We start from the raw sequence: 19,283 nt of genomic DNA on the forward strand, positions 1-19,283 counted from the left end.
ATTCTTGCAACAGTTCAAAACAGTTCAAACAGTAAATTTGAAACAGTTTAATTTTTTTTTTTTTTTTTACAAAGAAACCATTTTAAAAAGACTACTGGAGAATGTAGAGCCACTTCCATCAAAGAGAACAAGTATGCACATTCAAATATCACCAAAGTGTGTATAATTCATATGATTGTGCTATTCTCAGAACATTGACACTGAAACCTACAGGAAACATTTCAAGTATAAAATGGTATGACACAGAAGCTGTAACCTCAGACTAAAGACAATAATTATAAATTGAATAGTAAAAGAAAAATGCTATTAGACATTCAGGTCCAATTCTGCTAAAGCTTTTTTTCAATCATACCATTTTGAAACTAGTGAAGTGTTGATAATTGTTAATTTTCATTTATTAGCAGACTATATTTTAATACTAAATTATGCAGTATGAATTTTTATAGAGCAAATTCAGAAAATACAATTGCCTAAGCAGTACCTGGAGAGAACCAACCGTGGCACCATTCATATGAACCCAGAACACCAGGGTACATTTTGGTCCTGTGCGTGAAATAACAGGAGCGAGGATGTCAGCTATATCACCAAAGTGTCCATTTGAGCTATCAGCATACAGGTACCAGCCATCCGTAGTATTTCTGGGGAAAGTGCAATGTGTTTATTAGATTTTAAAAGAAGAAAATCATAAAATACAACAGTTTGCCATTGACTATATTCTATTGTTCTATAATTTTTCCTAAAAGTATAACGATATTTTATAGCATAAAACTCATAACCTTTAGCAGAAATAATTCTACTATTTTGATTTTGAGTCCATGTATCAATTGGTACAATGTATACAAATTATGGTAAAGGCTGAAATTACCAGGTCTAATCTGTAATAACTTGGTTGATTTTTTTTTTTTTGCAATGATATTGCTAATACCCTCATCAGCTTTGCAGAGTTTATTTTCATGTGGGTAAAATGAGACCCTGAAGCACTGAATACCTTTAGAAGAGGCATAAAAAGAACAAAAAATATACATCAATAATTAAAGCATGAAAAAGAGAAAGGAAAACTGGCCTGAGGTTTTACTTCTACGAGCCTTCTATGAAAAGGCTTTCAGGTTCAAATTTATTCTCTCTCTATTGATTTAGGTCAGCTTTACCCAACATATTTTAATAAGCTAGTAGATAATTTTTAAAGTGTGTCTTCTCTTTCCTAGCCTCAAATTACAGAGGAAACATAATAATGTAAACAACTAAACAGCAAACTAATCTTGGCATAAGGGACAGAGTTTATGCCTCACTTAATTATCATTCAAACAAGAGATAATAAAACATTAATGGCATGCTAAGTAACACGCAGGTTTTTGAAGTATTAAATAAAGAAGTGATTCCTCACAATTTGGGCATTCCGGAACTCTTTCTTTGATTAATTAGATTTCTTACCACTAAATAGGATACTATACTAAATACTATAGAGTTTAAACTTGCTGCTTATTAAAACCATTTTTATTTTGAAAGTTTTATCAATTTTTTCAGGAAAAAAATAAGAATCATTAATAACAGATAGATGTAGAGAAAGAAGTATTCATTCGTCACCACGTACTTATTGAGTCAATCTTTCCAGTACTGCCAGCGGCCGTCCAAGGCCCTGGGCATGTGATTGTGAGCAAAACACATGACAGGGTTTGGCACCTGGCTTCATCATTTACTAGGTGGGCAACATTAGGTAGGTTATTTAACCTCTCTAAACATATTAGTTTCTCCGTTTATAAAATGGGATAGTTACATGTATGTCTTAATAGAAATTAGAAATAAAATAAGACAAACTTCTAAGACAGTACTCAGCCCATCTTATATATTAAATACATGGTAGTTGTGAGCTGCAGTTATGTTTATGTCATTAGTTGTTGCTAATGGAACAGAGTTTAGTGTCTGCAAACCACAGAAGGAAGGTATGAATTAAGATCGTTTTAAGAGGCAGAATTATTATATTAATTTGTCTGAATTGTGTCCCAATGAGTAAGCACTTCCAGCTTTGTCCCTTGTGTGCTTAATAACCCAGGATTCCAAAGTTACCAAGAACAAAGATGACTATATGGCCACCTATACATTCAGGTATACAGAGTCAACAGAGAGAATAGTCAATAGAAAAGAATATGCACATTTTTATATGTGTATGATTTATCTAATTTGTAAATCTTTTCTTAAAGCAACTGTCAAGATTATTTGTAATTTCGTTATAATTTATCACAGAATTATTTCAATGTATCTAAATGTCCTCCATTAAATTGAGCTCTGCTTCTGAGATATAGCTTGAATTGTCTATTCTTCTCCAATTTTAATGCCACCGCCTTAAGTCAAACTCTTGTCATCTCTTACCTAGAATAATAAGCCTCCTAAGTTGTCTTCCCAGTTCTGTTGATTCATTCTATCTATTCTTTCACCCATCACTTCTAAAAAATGGAAATTGGATTATATTACATCCCAAAACCACTTCTTTTTTGTTTTTTAATTTTTAATTTATTTTAATTTTTCCCCGAAAGCCCCAGTAGATAGTTGTATGTCATAGCTGCACATCCTTCTAGTTGCTGTATGTGTGACGTGGCCTCAGCATGGCTGGACAAGTGGTGCGTCGGTGCACGCCCGGGATCCGAACCCGGGCCGCCAGTAGCGGAGCGCGCGCACTTAACCGTTAAGCCACGGGGTCGGCCCCCGAAACCACTTCTTAAAAGCTGCTCAAGTTTTCCCAATAGACTTAAGGATATAATAAAAATATTTAATATGCCCTCAAATCTCTACATAACCTTGTCCCGCCTCCCAATGGGAATGGCAGTGGGGAAGAGATGTGCCCAATTTGCTCTTACGAACCAGTGCAATCTGATTCCAGCATACCACTGTGTATATGAATTCTAAAACTCACTATTATAAAGACATAAATTCTTCACAAATTGGTCTACAGATTCATTAAGATCCAACAAAATTTCAATAGACATTTTTTCCCAGAAATTGACAAACTGATTCTAAGTTTCATAGAGAAATCCAAAAGACTAAGGATAGCCAATTTTATTGTGAAGGAGAACAAAGTTTGAGAACTTACTCTACCAGATATCAAGATGCATTATAAGGGTAAAATAATCAAGGCAGAGTGGTATTGGAGTGAAGATGACAAATGGGCCAGAGAAACAAAAGAAATAATCTTGAAACAGATCCATATACATCTGGATACCTGATGTACGAAAAATTTAGCTCTTCAGAGTAGCGAAGGAAAGGACAATCTTTTCAATAAATTGACTGAATAAATTAAGTAGCCATGTGGGGAAAAAATGAGCCTTGACTCCTATTTCACAGCATTCAAAAATAATGAATTCCTTGGGGCCAGCCCTGCGGCCTCGTGGTTAAGTTCAGTACGCTCCCCTTCGGCAGCCCAGGTTCAGTTCAGGGTTGCAGGCCTACGCCGTTCATCAGTGGCCATGCTGTAACGGGGACCCACCAACAAAATAGAGGAAGATTGGCAATGGATGTTAGCTCAGGTCAAATCTTCCTCAAACAAAAAGAGGAAGATTGGTGACGATGTTAACGCAGGGTGAAACTTCCTCAGCAAAAAATAAATACATAAATAAATTCCAGGTAGATTATACCTGGAATGTGGAAGGTAAAACAATAAAGCTTGTCTAAGATAATGTTTTCTTGATGTGGGAGCCATAAAAAATTTTTAACAATATATAAAAATTATTACCCACAAAGGGAAATATTGAAAAATGGGACTGTATTCAAATTAAGGATTTCTGTTTATCATAGATAGCAATATGATGATTAAAAGGCCAACCAGTGAATGGGAAAAAACATTTGTATCACATTTAATGAATATAACACTTTTTGATTCCCGACTATATACTATGCACTATGTCAGACCTTCAGTAGTGTGTGTGTGTATGTGTGTGTGTATATATAAAGTTAATAGATCTGGAGATCAAGGAGAAATAAGGGACTAAAGGTCACAACCTTGGCAACGTTGAAAGCATCTAATCAATGGTTCTTTAACTGGAGATCCCTGTATTAATTTTGCAGAAACTACACAAGGAAAAAATACTAATGCTTAATTTCCCCACTCTAATACAATTTGAGGAAACTCAGTCACAAAGATAAATATGAAATAAACTATTAAGTAATTCTTTATAATTGTATGTCCCTGAAATATCCCCTCATCTGCAAGGAAAAGGAAAAAAGGGAGATATGTCAAGACATCAATTTGGAGAATGCAAAGCACAAAAGTGAATTTGTGTTTTTACGTCCTACTATAAACACAGTACCAGTGTACCAGTATATCATTTGGTCACTAGTCTCATATGCATTAAAAGGGGGCACATGATGTATGTATGATTCCTAAAGGAAAAATGAAGAATTACACAAACACTTGCCTGTGTCTGGGATGAGATTATTCAAGCATATACCTGCAAAGGAAATCAACTACCCTCCTGAGATGAAGACAGCAGTAATGATCACACCTAACAATGCTGTCACCCATAAAACATCAGCATCTCTCTACTAGCCTTCAAATTGTCTTTTCTCATACAGGGCAGGAAGTAGGATGTTTTATTGCAACATACCTTTTCTAACAAAACATATCACAAATCACAGTAGTAAAGGTTTAAAGAAAGTAGTGTTACACAGCCAGGTGTTGCAAAAGTAAAGATTCCGGGTAATGATGTAAAGTCATTAAAAAAGTCGTTATAAAAGTGATCGGATCTACAGTCCATGCAATTTCAAAGAAAGTCACCTAGGCCTCATAGGATAATCAGTTTCTAAAATCTTACTATCATACAGATTAAGCAAAAGATACTGACATTTCCCCCCCTTATTTGAGAATCTCCTAGGTATTCACCTAATTAAACTAGTAAGAAAAAAAAAATACTCTTGTATGGACAAATCAAAATATTTTTGAGTCAGGTCAACTGACCTTTGATCCTGTACATCTACAGTATGAGAGCCATATTCTCTAGGCTTATTCTTTGTGTTGAGATACACCCTCTGACTCATTACGATATTGTAGGCTGTTTTAACATACTTGATGGGATATGATCTACTAAAAGTTGTCATGAACTTTATTAGCTTCATGAGCAGCAGAAAATATAAAGTGTTCAATAGTATAATTCTTCTAATGGTTTCCACAGTATTACCCCAGTATCTGTAGTAAACCATCCTTGCTGTGTGGAACTGCTCCCCACCCCTCCCACCAACTTCACTGCATGAGAGGCACAAAGTCCCTGGCCCTACAAAGGAGTAGGCTTCTTACTCAAGCCAGACCAATCAGAGTCCTTGTGTGGGATTTTTAGAATATAAGTTAAAGGGAAAAGGAACATTCCTTCTTGGGTGTCACATCTCCTTACTAGCTGAATCCCCAAGGTTTGAAACTAGCTCTGTCTGACTCCAAAGCTCCACACATGCCCTCTACTCTGTGCTTTACTATTATAGAAGAGACCAAAAAAAATCTTCTATTTGACGTTTTTGGTCCTTTCTAAAATACACATCTGATCCAAAGTGATCATATCCACATCTGATACAAAGTGAGGCCTTTGAACTAAACTATATGTTATTGGACTACAAGTAAATAAGAAGCTTCAGTAGACTGTACATCGATTCACTACACACACTGCCCGGATCAGCTGACATTGTTTTTTTCACAGCAAGATTCTCTTTTTTAAGTTTTTTTATTGAGGTAACATTTGTTCATAATAATATATAAATTTCAGGTGTACATCAATATATTTCCATTTCTGTGTAGGCTACATCATGTTCACCACCCAAAGACTAATTACCATCTGTTAATATACACGTGTGCCCTATTTCCTTGATAAGGGAAGCAGTGAGTTAATCTGCATTCTGGTGCAAGCTCTTCATCTTGGCATGTATTTGTAACTAACAGTTCACAGACTGGCATTTTATACTGCACTGGTATGTAACTGAAGTCAGAGGATTTTTTCTGTAGAGGCCATATAGTAAACATTTTAGGCTTTGTGGGTCATACAAACTCTGTTCCAACCATTCAGTTCTGTCTTTGTAGCATGAAAGCAACCATGGATTGCTGAATGGATGGGTATAGCCATGTTCCAATAAAACTACATTTACAAAAATAGGCATCAGGCCAGAAACAGCCCACAGGCCATAGTTTGCTTACCCCTGTTCTACGGATAAAGTCTCAACTCATCAGGAACTGAAGAGTGACTTTCTATACCAATAGCTGGCGTCAACTTTCATATTACTTTACTCAGAAACCCAGGTTTATTCCCATTGTATGTGTTTATGCAATTACTCGAATATATCATATACTTCCTTTTCTCTGTGTCTCCATTATATTGGTCTTTCTTCTGGGAACACTTATAACCTCTGCTCTTAGTCTTCCTCTATACTACTTTGATTTATCCTCCACAACATATCGCAAATAGGTTTCTAAGCCTTCTTAGATTCCTAGACTCACAATTTCATAGCATTTTATACATAACTTGTTAAATACATTCTTCATATTAGATTTTCATTCATTGAATATGAAGCTGTATGCCCCATGAGACCGCAAACATATCAAGGCACAAATTTTAACTTATTTATTACAATATCTAGAACGACTTGTAGAGCGACTTAAACTCAATTGGTACTCAATAAATATTTGCTGAATCTATTGCTAAATAAAAGTGGTAGAGAATTCGTGCTTTTCTATCTGAAAAATCTCCTTTACAAATACAAGCCATTTCAATTTTGAAAAAGGGCATATAATTTTAGCACAGTACTTTTGGATTTCTCATTCCTAGTCTCAAGAAATAAAAATGAAGTAACTACATTTGTTGAAATTTTACTTAACCACCTGGGGGTTTGACCAACCCCAAATTCAATAACAAAGGTATCAAAGCCAACTATTTTAATTAAGAGCACCCACAGTTCCTGTTTCAACATTGTGTGACATTCACTGGAGAACAACTCTTTGTGAGGCAAGTAGAAACATATTAAAAAAAATAAAATCTTATAAATTAAAAAGGCTAAGAAATTACACAATGTAGTTGTATTTATTTATCTTCTAACTCCAAAACAGGATTTTAAAAGGCTCACTAAAGTAAGTATATTCTTTGTAAAATAGATTTTAGGCCAAAGAAACACTGGCTTCTGAGATGTATAAAATAAAATAGTGGAGGTTTATAGATCAGCCTTTAAATTAGGAAGCCTTCAAACTAGGGAGTATTAAATAAGAGTTTGTCATTTAATACTCCCAATTAACCCGAGAAGGCAGGATTATAATCATTACTACTTCATAGATGAGATAACTAAAATTAAATTATTTGCCCGTAGTAATTCCTTTGGTGAGTATTGAATGTCTGGACTTAGATCCATCTCCCCATGTTTTACATTCTGATATAGTTCCCCTCTAAGTGTGGTGTCTGAACCAACAGCATCAGCATCACCTGGGGACTTGTTTTAAATGCCAATTCTTGGGCCATATCTCAAACCTAGTGAATCAGGATATCTGGGGGAGGCCTCAGCAATCTGTTTAACAAACTCTCCAGTTTATCCTGGTGCATGCTGACGTTTGCGACACACAGCTCCAAACCACTTACATTAACAGTTAAAATGGTATTTACAATTCCAAGTTGCTAAATCAAGAGGCTAATCCAAAAGGAATACCTAGAAAAATAGACAATCAAGCTTTATTCTTCTTCCCAAAATAAACGATCTGAGGAAAATAAATAACTATGTGATTAAAAATTTTTTTGACTTTTTCTTTTGCTGAGGAAGATTTGCCCTGAGTTAACATCTGTCAGCTATATTTCCTCTATTTTGTATGTGCGTCACTGCCACACTGAGGCTGCCGATGAGTGGTGTAGGTCCACACCCAGGAATCGAAACCAGGCTGCCAAAGTGGAGCGTGCAAAACTTAGCCACTAGGCCACTGGGCCAATCCCTTGACACTAGTTTTTAAACACCTCATTTCCATTACATGCTGTGTAGAAAATAGGTCCCATCTTCCAGTAAAAAAAGAAAAAAAAAAAGCTAGTTGCTGGAGGTATGGGTTGGATTTCTTTTTTTTTTTTAGATTTTATTTATTTATTTTTTCCCCCCAAAGCCCCAGTAGATAGTTGTATGTCATAGCTGCACATCCTTCTAGTTGCTGTATGTGGGACTCGGCCTCAGGATGGACGGAGAAGTGGTGCCTCGGTGCGCGCCCGGGATCCGAACCCGGGCCACCAGCATCGGAGCACGCACACTTAACCACCAAGCCACAGGGCCGGCCCTGGGTTGGATTTCTTAGTTAAGTGTATTTGAGAAACACAATGCACAACACCAGAGGTACCATTACACACACACACACACACACAGAATTTGATAAAAATAGCTCTTCTGGAGTTGTGTAACTAATTGTTTGTTATACTCTCTCTTTTTTTAACTCACACATTCCTAATGTATTTGACCAAAAAAAATGTCTGGCACATGATAAGCACTCAATAAATATTTGCCAAGTGAGTGAATGAAAAAAACTAATGACTTGTTTTTCAGAATCACTTGATAAAAAATGCCTTCTAATAAAAATTTTTGACCTAACTTTCAAAACAAATTAGAATAATTGAAATTTTGCAGAATTTTAAAGTAATTTTAAATATTAAAAAATACTTCATAGTTATCAAAAATGATATATTGAAGCATGAGTTTATTCACATGATACTGTGAATCAGAACTCTATTTGTTTCAGACAGAACAGACTTCAAAGCAAAGAAAGTTATCACGGATAAAGAAGGGTACCAAGTAGTGACAAAGAGGTCAATGGTCCAAGAAGACATAACAATCTTTAATGTATATGAGTCTAACAGCAGAGCATCAAACTATGTGAGGCAAAATCTAATAGAATTGCAAAGTCACATAGATGCATCCACTCTCACAGAGAATTCAACCACACTCTACCAGAAATGAACACATACAGCAGGCAGATGATTGGTAAGAACATAGTTGAACTCAACATCATCAATTAATTAAATATAACTGACGTATATAGACTACTTCATCCAACACCAGCAGAATACACATTCTTCTCAAGCTCACTTGGAATATTCACATCTAATAAGAACTATTAACCGAAATGTACAAAGAATTCTTAAAACTCAACAATAATAAAATAAACAACCCAATTAAGAAACAAGGCAAAGATCTGAACAGACACCTCACCAAAGAAGATATACAGATGGCAAATAAGCATATGAAAAGATGTTCCACGTCATATGTCATCAGGGAAATTCAAATTAAAACGACAATAAGATACAGCTACACATCTATTAGAAGGGCCAAAATCCAGAACACTGACAACACCAAATGCTGGTGAGGATGTGGAGCAACAGGAACTCTCATTCATTGCTGGTGGGAATATAAATGGTACAGCCACTTTGGAAGATAGTTCAGCAGTTTCTTACAAAATGAAACATACTTTACCATACAATCCAGAAACTGTGCTCCTTGGTATTTACCCAAAGGAGTTGAAGCTTATGTCTACACAAAAACCTGCACATGGATGTTTATAGCAGCTTTATTGATAATTGCCAAAACTTGGAAGCAACCAAGATGCCCTTCAGTAGGTGAATGGATAAATAAACTGTGGTACATTCAACAACGGAATATTATTCAGTGCTAAAAAGAAATGAGCCATCAGCCTTAAAAAGACATGGAGTAACGTTAAATGCATATTTGAAAATATGTGATAGAAGCCAATTTGAAAAGGCTACATACTGTATGATTCCAACTACACAACATTCTGGAAAAGGCAAAACTATGGAGACAGAAAAAGGTCAGTAGTTGCCAGGGTTTGGGTGGGGAGAAGGGAGTAATGAATATGCAGAACACAGAGAGGTTTTAGGGAAATGAAAATACTCTATTTGATACCATAATGCCAGATACGTGTCATTATACATTTGTCTAAATCCATAGAACGTATAACACCAAGAGTGAACCATAATGTAAAATATGAACTTAGGATGCTTTTGATACATCATTGTAGGTTCATCAATTTTAACAAATGTACCAGGATTAATTCTAGAGAGTAGAGCAGGGTTCATCTAGCAGATAAAGGAAGAATCTATATACAGATACAGAGGCCAATACAAAACAAGGCTTGATATATCACAGATGCATTATAAATAGAAATGAGGTGAAAGACACAAAATGCTTGACAAGTTTCAATCTGTTACACAAATGATATAGTAATTACTTTATTGATTTCAATGTCAGGCAAAAATGAGTTAAAAGAGAATTCTTAATATTTCCTGAAACGATACAATCCAGTCATGTTTGTAGGAAATACCTTTATTTATTAAACTGACCTGATCTTTAAAAAATTTCTTTTCAGAACTGATCTCAAAGGCTATTTATTTTAACTTTTACTTGTAACCTAATTGGAATTTTGAAAGTTCCATTTAATGCAACTAGCAAAGTGGATTCTGCTCATTAGGCTACAGATTCATGATTTTATTCAATTTTATGAAATGGACTTATAAAATTATGTAATTGTGAAATTCCTACTAAGTATAAATAGATATAAGATACAGCCAAAATTTATTTTAATAAGTTATATAGATGAAATCCTGGTAATAGAAAGGATTAAAATGGTTATACACTCCTTCTCCCCAGAGACAACAATTAAAAATATTGTATAAAATATATAAAGTCAACTTTAAAAACATAAACTTAAAAATTTCCAAAGCAGACAAAAATCAAAGGAAAGCTTAATACAAACACATACATACACAAATCTGAAACTTAAAATGATAAGAATAGTGAGTTTGTGACTTTTTGGTCTGAGAAAATTGACAATCTCCCTTACCATTTGGCTATGCTTGCAGAAAATGACACAACTACAGTCTAACTAGCTACAGGTACCACAGATCAGAGTTCAGCTGAAAATTTAAAGGAGAAATCCTGGAAAGTATAAGTACAGCAGATGGAATGAGACTGAAATTCAGAGAATAAACTGCTCACATCCCTGACTGACAGCTAAACTACACAGGTTCAGGGAAACAATAGGAAGCATGCAAAAATGAAGGCAAAGACCAGAGAAAAATCTATGCTCAAAGAGCCAAATCTGCAAAGTTGAAATTTTTCTTAACTGAATACATTTTCAACCATATGTAACTCATCCAGCAGAGGAAGAAAGCTTTAAGCCCTTGTGGACTTGAAGTTTTAGAAAACAGAGTCTGAAACTGACAGAGCAGAGATAAAGAAGGAATTCCTAGAAGGAAGGGAACCACAGAGAAGATGAGCTCGATCTCTGTCCAAATCCTTGGCTGATCACCAAACTGCACAAAAAAGCAACAGTGGAAAGCCATAAGAACAGAGCAGAGAGATTAGCAGCTGCATACGGCATAGGAGGTAAAGCTCACCATTTGAATGCAAGCAAATTAACTCCTTACTAGAACAAGAAACAAAAATCTTCCGATGAACATGAAGGAATCCAAAGTCACTAAAACCTATTAACAACAATATCCATTTTTCAATGAAAAACTGCTGGACATGCAGAGAATGTGTAGTGTAATCATTATGAACTAAAAAATAAACAGCCAATAGAAACGCACTCCAAGTGAGGGAAGATGTTGGATGTATCAAAGATTTTATAGCACCTATCATGGATACATTCAAAGAATTAAAGGAAAATGTTCAACAAATTGAAGAAAATTATGGTACCAATGAATGTACAGATAATCTCAAGAGTAAAATGGGAACTCTAAAATAAATAACCAAATGGAAATTCAGAGGCCAAAAACTACAATAGTTGAAATTAAAAAATAAAATGCTACAGGGGCTCAACAATAGATTGGATGTTGCTGAAGAGAAATCAGTGAATGTGACAATACATCAGTAGAAATTATCAACTCCAAAAACAGAAAGACAAAAGATTGACAAAAATTGCCACCACCTCAGATACCTGTAACTCAATATGAAACAATCCAATATAAAAATGGCTGAAATAATGGCTGAAAACTTCCCAAGTTTGGTGGAAAACAATGTACAGACCCTAGGAAGCTCAACAATAGAAACGTCATAGTCAATCTATTGTAAGCCAAAGATAAAGAGAAAATCTAGTCAACAGACAAAAGGAAATGACATATTTGATACAGAGAAACATCAATATGAATAACAATAGATATCTCATCCGAAATGATTGAAGATATTGAAATGATAGGTCCAAAGTGCAGATGGAAAACAAACAAAAAAGAATTCTATATCCAGTGAAGCTCTCTTTCAAAATTGAAGGGGAAATAAAGACACTTTCAGATTGAAAAAAGAGGAAGAATCATTTGCCAGCAAACTTTCACTACAAGAAATGCTAAAAGAAGTTCTTCATGAAGACTGAAGAAACAACATAAGCTAGGAATTAAGAGTTTTTGAAATGATAAATATGTTTTAAAACGTAAAATTATATGTATATATAATTTTTATAGATTTTATTTATATATAAATATATATTTTAAATTATATATGTAATGTATATATGTGTGTGCATTCCTTTTTTCTCTTAGTCCTGCTAAAAGACATATGACTTAGCAAAGCAAAAATAATAACACTGTTTCAAAAGGTCTATAATTTATATTGACATAATATATATGACAACAATAGCACTAAGAATAAGTGGGAGTAAATAGAAATAAATAGTACCAACTCCCTACATTTTCCCTTGAATAATTCAATATTAACACTAGGTACATTGGGATAAATCCAAGATGTTTATTGTAATCCCAAAGCAATCATTAAAAATTGCAAAAGAGATATAGCTAGAAGGAAAAAGAAGAAAGTCAAACAGAATGGTAAAATTTTTGAATAAAAAAAAGAAGACAGGAAAGATAGAAAGAGGGAATTTAAAAAACTGAGACAAATAAAAGAGCAAATAGCCTAATTAAAAACATAAATATAAGCATATCAATAATTACATTAAATGTAAATGGAATAAACATACCATCAAAAGACAGAGATTGTTGGATAGAATAAAAAAGCAAGAAACAACTACATGTTGTCTACGAAAGACACATTTTAAATACAAAGACAAATGTAGACTGAAAATAAGTAGCCGGAAAAGGAATACTGCAACCTATAAGCACAAGAAAGCTAAAGTGATTAAATTAATACCAGATATAACAGAATTTGAGACAGAAGGTGCTACTAAAAACGAAGAGGGAGGCTCCAGTGTCAAGATGGTGGCATAGGCAGACTCTGAACTCACCTCCTCCCACAGACACAACAAATTTACAACTACTCTTGGAACAATTACACCTAAGAGAGAACTGAAAACTGGACATAGAGGACCTCCACAACAAGGGATGGTGCTGACTGAGGTAGAAGAGGCAGAAATTCCTTTCTGGAGAGAAAAAAGCCATCTTCTAGTCGCAAGACTTCACGGCTGGCTGGGAGCCACCATAAGGTATGAAGCCTTCCCCTGAGGAGCGAGGGATATGAACAGGGGAGCACAATAAGTAGCTTTTGGAATCAGCACAACCAAGACAAGTGTCATAATGCCTGGCTTTGCTGGCCATTAACTACAACAGGGAATATCCCCCAGAAAAGCTATGGGACATAAGGGGAAAGAAAAGCCTGCTCTTAAACGGCCCACACACACATTCATCCATTTTGGAAAGCAACCTAAAATCACCAGAAAGAAAGGTCCCAGGGCTTTGGTTTAAAGAGACTCACCTGATAGGCTCTGGGAGCATCTTGGTGAGAGGTGAGGCCTCCCCAGGGACTGAGACATTGGCGGCAGCCATTATTATGACCTAGTACAGACATGCTAACACAGACGTCTGCTGTGCCATTGGAGTTCTTCCCCTGGCCTGTTAGGGTAGAGGTCTGCCCCACCCACTAGAGCACCAATTTAATCCAGCTCAGCCAGGGCAGACAGCCCACCCTAGGGACTGGTCCCCCCCAACAGCAAGCCCTTAGGCAACTTCTTGGCCTGAATAGGCAAGGTGCCGGGAATCTCTGCAGCTGGGTGAGTGGGTCCTCCTCTGTGGGGAAGGGCATACACAAAGGGCAGGCCTACACTGGTGGAGTGTATGGGGCCTCTACAGCAGGGCAACTGGGTCTGCTTCAGTTGGTTGAGGTGCATGCACTGGGCAGGACTGTGTTGATGGTGTGTGTGGTCCTGTAGGCAGTGGGGCCTGTCAGCTGCAGCAGAATTGAGCTTCTCAAACAGCCACATAGGGGATCAGCCCCACCTTCCAAAGCCTGAAACAATTGGGTGCTCCCATACCTGGGGCTGGCCCCACTCAGCTGCAACCCTGAGAGAGCTGACAACAGCCTTGCAGGCCAGAAGCCTACAGCAATTGTAAGCCCCTGAGGCTAGCAACCAGTGACACTGGTGGCCTACACCATTAACAGAAAAACTGCAATAGAATGTGCTATTAGACCTTACAGCCAACTGTGCTGGGACTCCCCACCCCCAATAAAGTGACTGAAAGGACTATAGCAGCCACACACAGCTGAGCATTACAATCAGCCAGCCAGTGGGACAGCCTAGCCCCCGGACACCTGTAGTAAGATCAACCCTGCCATAATAGAAGGATACATGTAGCCCACACAGGGGACGTTCCTGGAACATTTGGAACTGGTGACGAGAGGGAAGAACATTGCTGGGTCTCATAAGGCATCTCTTATATATGGCCACCTCTCTAAGAGTGGGAGATGTAGCTGACCTACCTAATACATAGATATAAGTACAGACAAAGAGGCAAAATAAGGAGACAAAAGAATATATTCCAAGTAAGGGAACAGGACAAAACCCCAGAAAAAGAACTAAACAAAACAGAAATAAAACAATCTACCTGACAAAGAGTTCAAACAAAGATTCATAAGGATGCTCGCTGATCTTGGGAGAATGAATGAACTCAGTGAGAACATCAACAAAGAGTTGGAAAATATAAAAAAGAACCATTCAGAAATGAAGAATACAATACTGGAAATGAAAAATTCACTAGAGGGACTCAGTAGCAGAGTAGATGATACAGAAGAACGGATCAGCGAGCTGGATGAAAGACTACAAGAAATCACCCAAGCTGAACAGATAAAAGAAAAAAGAATTAAAAAGAATGAGGACAGTCTAAGAGACCTCTAGGACAACATCAAGTGCACTAACATCTGTGTTATAGGTGTCCCAGAAGGAGAGAGAGACAAAGGGGCAGAGAATCTATTTGAAGAAATAATAGCTGAAAACCTTCCCAAGCTAAGGAAAGAAACAGACATCCAGGTACAGGAAGCACAGAAAGCACCAAACAAGACGAACTCAAGAGGCCCACACCAAGACACATTATAATTAAAATGACAAGAATTAAAGATAAAGAGAGAATCCTAAAATCCATCAGAGAAAGGCAACAAGTTACATACAAAGGAAACCCCATAAGGCTATCAGCTGAGTTCTCAGCAGAAACCTTACAGGCTAGAAGGGAGTGGCATGATATATTTAAGGAGCTGAAAGGAAAAAACCTACAGCCAAGAATACTCTACCCAGCAAGGTTATCATTCAGAATGGAAGGAGAGATAAAGAGTTTCCCAGACAAGCAAAAACTAAAGGAGTTTATCACCAAGAAACCAGCCTTAAAAGAAATGCAAAAGGGACTTATTTAAGTGGAAAAGAGAAGACCACAAATAGCAACAAGAAAATTATCAAAAAAAAGAAAAGCAATAAAATCACTGGTAAAGCAAATATACCATAAAGGTAGCCGATCAACCACCTATGAAGCTAATATGAAGGTCAAAAGACAAAAGTACTAAAATTACCTATTTCTATGATAAGAGGGTAATGGATACACATGCACAAAAAAGAGAGATTAGATATGACACCAAAAACATAAAATGTGGGAGGAGGGGAGTAAAAGAGTAGAGCTTTTAGCAAGCAGTCAAACTAAAGAGACTATCAACTTAATATAGAGTGTTATATATGTAGGTTATTATGTACGACCCTCATGGAAATCACAAACCAGAAAACTATAATAAATACACAAAAAACTAAGAGAAAGGAACCCAAACAAAATACTAAAGAAAACAATCAAACCACAAGGGAAGGGAGCAAGAGAAGAAGAAAGGAACAGAGAAGAACTACTAAAACACTCAGGAAAAAAGTAACAAAATGGTAATAAGTACAGTCTTATCAATAGCTACTTTAAATGTCAATAGACTAAATGCTCCAATCAAAAGGCATAGGGTGGCTGATTGGATAAAAACAACACCCATATGTGTGCTGCAGACAAGAGACACACTTCAGAACTAAAGACACTCACAAACTGAAATGAAGGGATGGAAAAAGATACCTCATGAAAATGGCAATGAAAAGAAAGCTGCGGTAGCAATATTTATCTCAGACAAAATAGACTAAAAGCAAAACTGTAACAAGAGACAAAGAAGGGCATTACATAATGATAAAGGGTACATCCAACAAGAGGATATAACATTTGTCAATAGCTATGCACTCAACATAGGAGCACCTAAATATATAAAGCAATTATTAACAGACATAAAAGGAGAAATAGACAGCAACACAATAATAGTAGAGAACTTTAATACTCCACTTACACCAATGGCTAGATCATCCAAATAGAAGATCAATAAGGAAACATTGGCCTTAAATGACACATTAGACCAGATGGACTTAGTAGATATGTACAGAACATTCCATCCCAAAGCCAGAGAATACACATTCTTTTCCAATGCACAAGGAACATTCTCCAGGATGGATCTCACATTAGGCCACAAAACAAGTCTCCATAAATTTAAGAAGATTGAAATAATACCAAGCATCTGCTGACCACAACAGTACTAAACCAGATCAACTACAAGAAGAAAATTGGAAAAGCCACAAATATGTGGAGATTAAAAAAATGCTACTGAACAACGATTGGGTCAATGAAGAAATAAAAAAATACTTGGAGACAAATGAAAATGAAAATATGACATGCCAATATTTATGGGATACAGCAAAAGCGATTCTAGGAGTGAAGTTCATAGCAATACAGGCCTACTTCAACAAAGAAGAAAAATCTCAAGTAAAAAATCCAACAGTGCACCTAAAGGAACTGGAAAAAGAAGAACTTGGCTCAAAATCAGTAGAAGGAAGGAAGTAATAAAAATGAGAGCAGAAATAAATGAAATAGAGACTAAAAAAGCAATAGAAAAAAAAACAATAAAACTAAGAGCTGGTTCTTCGAAAAGATAAACAAAATTGACAAGCCTTTAGCTAGACTCACCAAAAAAAAAAGGAGATAAGGCCCAAATAAATAAAATTAGAAATGAAAGTGGAGAAATTACAATGGACACCTCAGAAATACAAAAGATTATAAGAGAATACTATGAAAAGCTATATGCCAACAAATTGGATAATCTAGAAGAAATGGATAAATTTTTAGAACTACACAACCTTCTAAAACTGAAGCAAGAAGAAATAGGCAATTTGAACAGACCAATCACCAGTAAGCACTGGAAACAGTAATCAAAAACCTCCCAAAAAATAAAAGTCCAGGACCAGACAGCATCCCTGGTGAATTCTACCAAACGTTCAAAGAAGACTTAATACCTACCCTTCTCAAACTCTTCCAAAAAATTGAAGAGGAGGGGAAGCTACCTAACTCATCTTCTGAAGCCAGCATTACCCTGATACCAAAACCAGACACGGACAAGACTAAAAAAGAAAATTACAGGCCAATATCACTGATGAACATCGATGCAAAAATCCTCAACAAAATACTAGCAAATCGAATACAACAATAATTTATAAAGATCATACACAGGCCTGGTGGCTCAAGTAGTTATGTGTGCATGCTCCACTTCAGCAGTTCAGGGTTCGCTGGTTCAGATCCTAGGCATGCAGTGACATACCGCTTGTCAGGCCATGCTGTGGCAGCATCTCATATAAAGCAGAGGAAGATGGACATGGATGTTAGCTCAGGGCCAATCTTCCTCAACAAAAAAAAGAGGAGGATTGGCATCGGATGTTAGCTCAGGGCTAATCTTCCTCATACACACACAAAAAAGATCATATGCCATGATCAAGTGGGATTTATTCCAGGGATGCAGGGATTGCTCAACGTCCGCAAACTAGTTAACGTGTTAAACCACATTAACAAAATGAAGAATAAAAATCACATGATCATCTCAATAGAAGCAGAGAAAGCGTTTGACAAGATACAGCACCCATTTATGATAAAACACCTGAATAAAATTGGTATAGAAGGAAAGTACCTCCACATAATAATGGAAATATATGACAAACCCACAGCTAATATCATTCTCAATGGAGAAAAACTGAAAGTTCTCTCTCTAAGAAAAGGAACCAGACAAGGATGCCCACTGTCACCACTCTTATTTAACATAATATTGGAAGTCCTAGCCAGAGCAATCAGGCAAAAAAAACTAAATAAAAGGCATCCAAATTGGAAAGAAAGAAGTAAACTGTCACTGTTTGCTGGTGACATGATTTTATATATAGGAAATCCTAAAGAATCCACCAAAAAACTTTTAGAAATAATAAATGAATACAGTAAAGTTGCAGGATACAAAATCAACATATAAAATCAGTTGCATTTCTATACACTAACAAAGAAGTAGCAGAAAGTTAAATTAAGAATACAACCCCATTTCCAATCTCAACGAAAAGAATACAATACCTAGGAATAAACTTAACTGAAGAGTTGAAAGACATGTACACTGAAAAGTGTAAAATGTTGTTGAAAGAAGTAGAAGACCTAAAGAAATGGAAAAATATCCCATGCTCTTGGATTTGAAGAATTAACATAGTTAAAATGTGCATACTTCCAAAGCAATCTACAGATTCAATGCAATCTCTATCAAAGTTCTGATGACATTTTTTACAGAAATAGAACAAAGAATCCTGAAATTTATATGGAACAACAAAAGACCCTGAATAGCCAAACCAATCCTGAGAAAAAAGAATAAAGCTGGAGGTATCACACTCTCTGACTTCAAAATAAACTACAAAGCTATAGTAATCAAAACAGCATGGTATTGGCACAAAAACAGATACATAGATCAATGGAACAGAATTGAAAGCCCAGAAATAAACCCATGCATCTATGGGCAGCTAATTTTCCACAAGGGAACAAAGAACATAAAATGGAGAAAGGCAAGTCTCTTCAATAAATGGTGCTGGGAAAACTGGACAGTCACATGCAAAAGAACGAAAGTAGACCATTATCATACACCATATATAAAAATTAACTCAAAATGGATTAAGACTTGAATGTAAGACCTGAAACGATGAAAAATCTAGAAGAAAACAT

The 19,283-nt window shown here is 36.1% G+C and overlaps 1 protein-coding gene across 6 annotated transcripts in view; it reads right to left on the minus strand.

Annotated features, from left to right (window-relative positions):
- Positions 1-19,283, minus strand: part of MALRD1 (MAM and LDL receptor class A domain containing 1) — an 846,741-nt gene that overhangs the window by 406,982 nt on the left and 420,476 nt on the right. For all 6 annotated transcript variants that reach the window (XM_087420773.1, XM_087420775.1, XM_087420776.1 and 3 more), the window contains one exon: positions 482-638. In XM_087420773.1, coding sequence (XP_087276899.1) covers positions 482-638 — 157 coding nt within the window. The remainder of the gene's footprint in view (positions 1-481; positions 639-19,283) is intronic.

The sequence above is a fragment of the Ceratotherium simum genome, chromosome 32 (genome assembly GCF_057802395.1).
Source record: "Ceratotherium simum simum isolate JZ-2026a chromosome 32, ASM5780239v1, whole genome shotgun sequence".
NCBI classification, from domain to species: domain Eukaryota; kingdom Metazoa; phylum Chordata; class Mammalia; order Perissodactyla; family Rhinocerotidae; genus Ceratotherium; species Ceratotherium simum.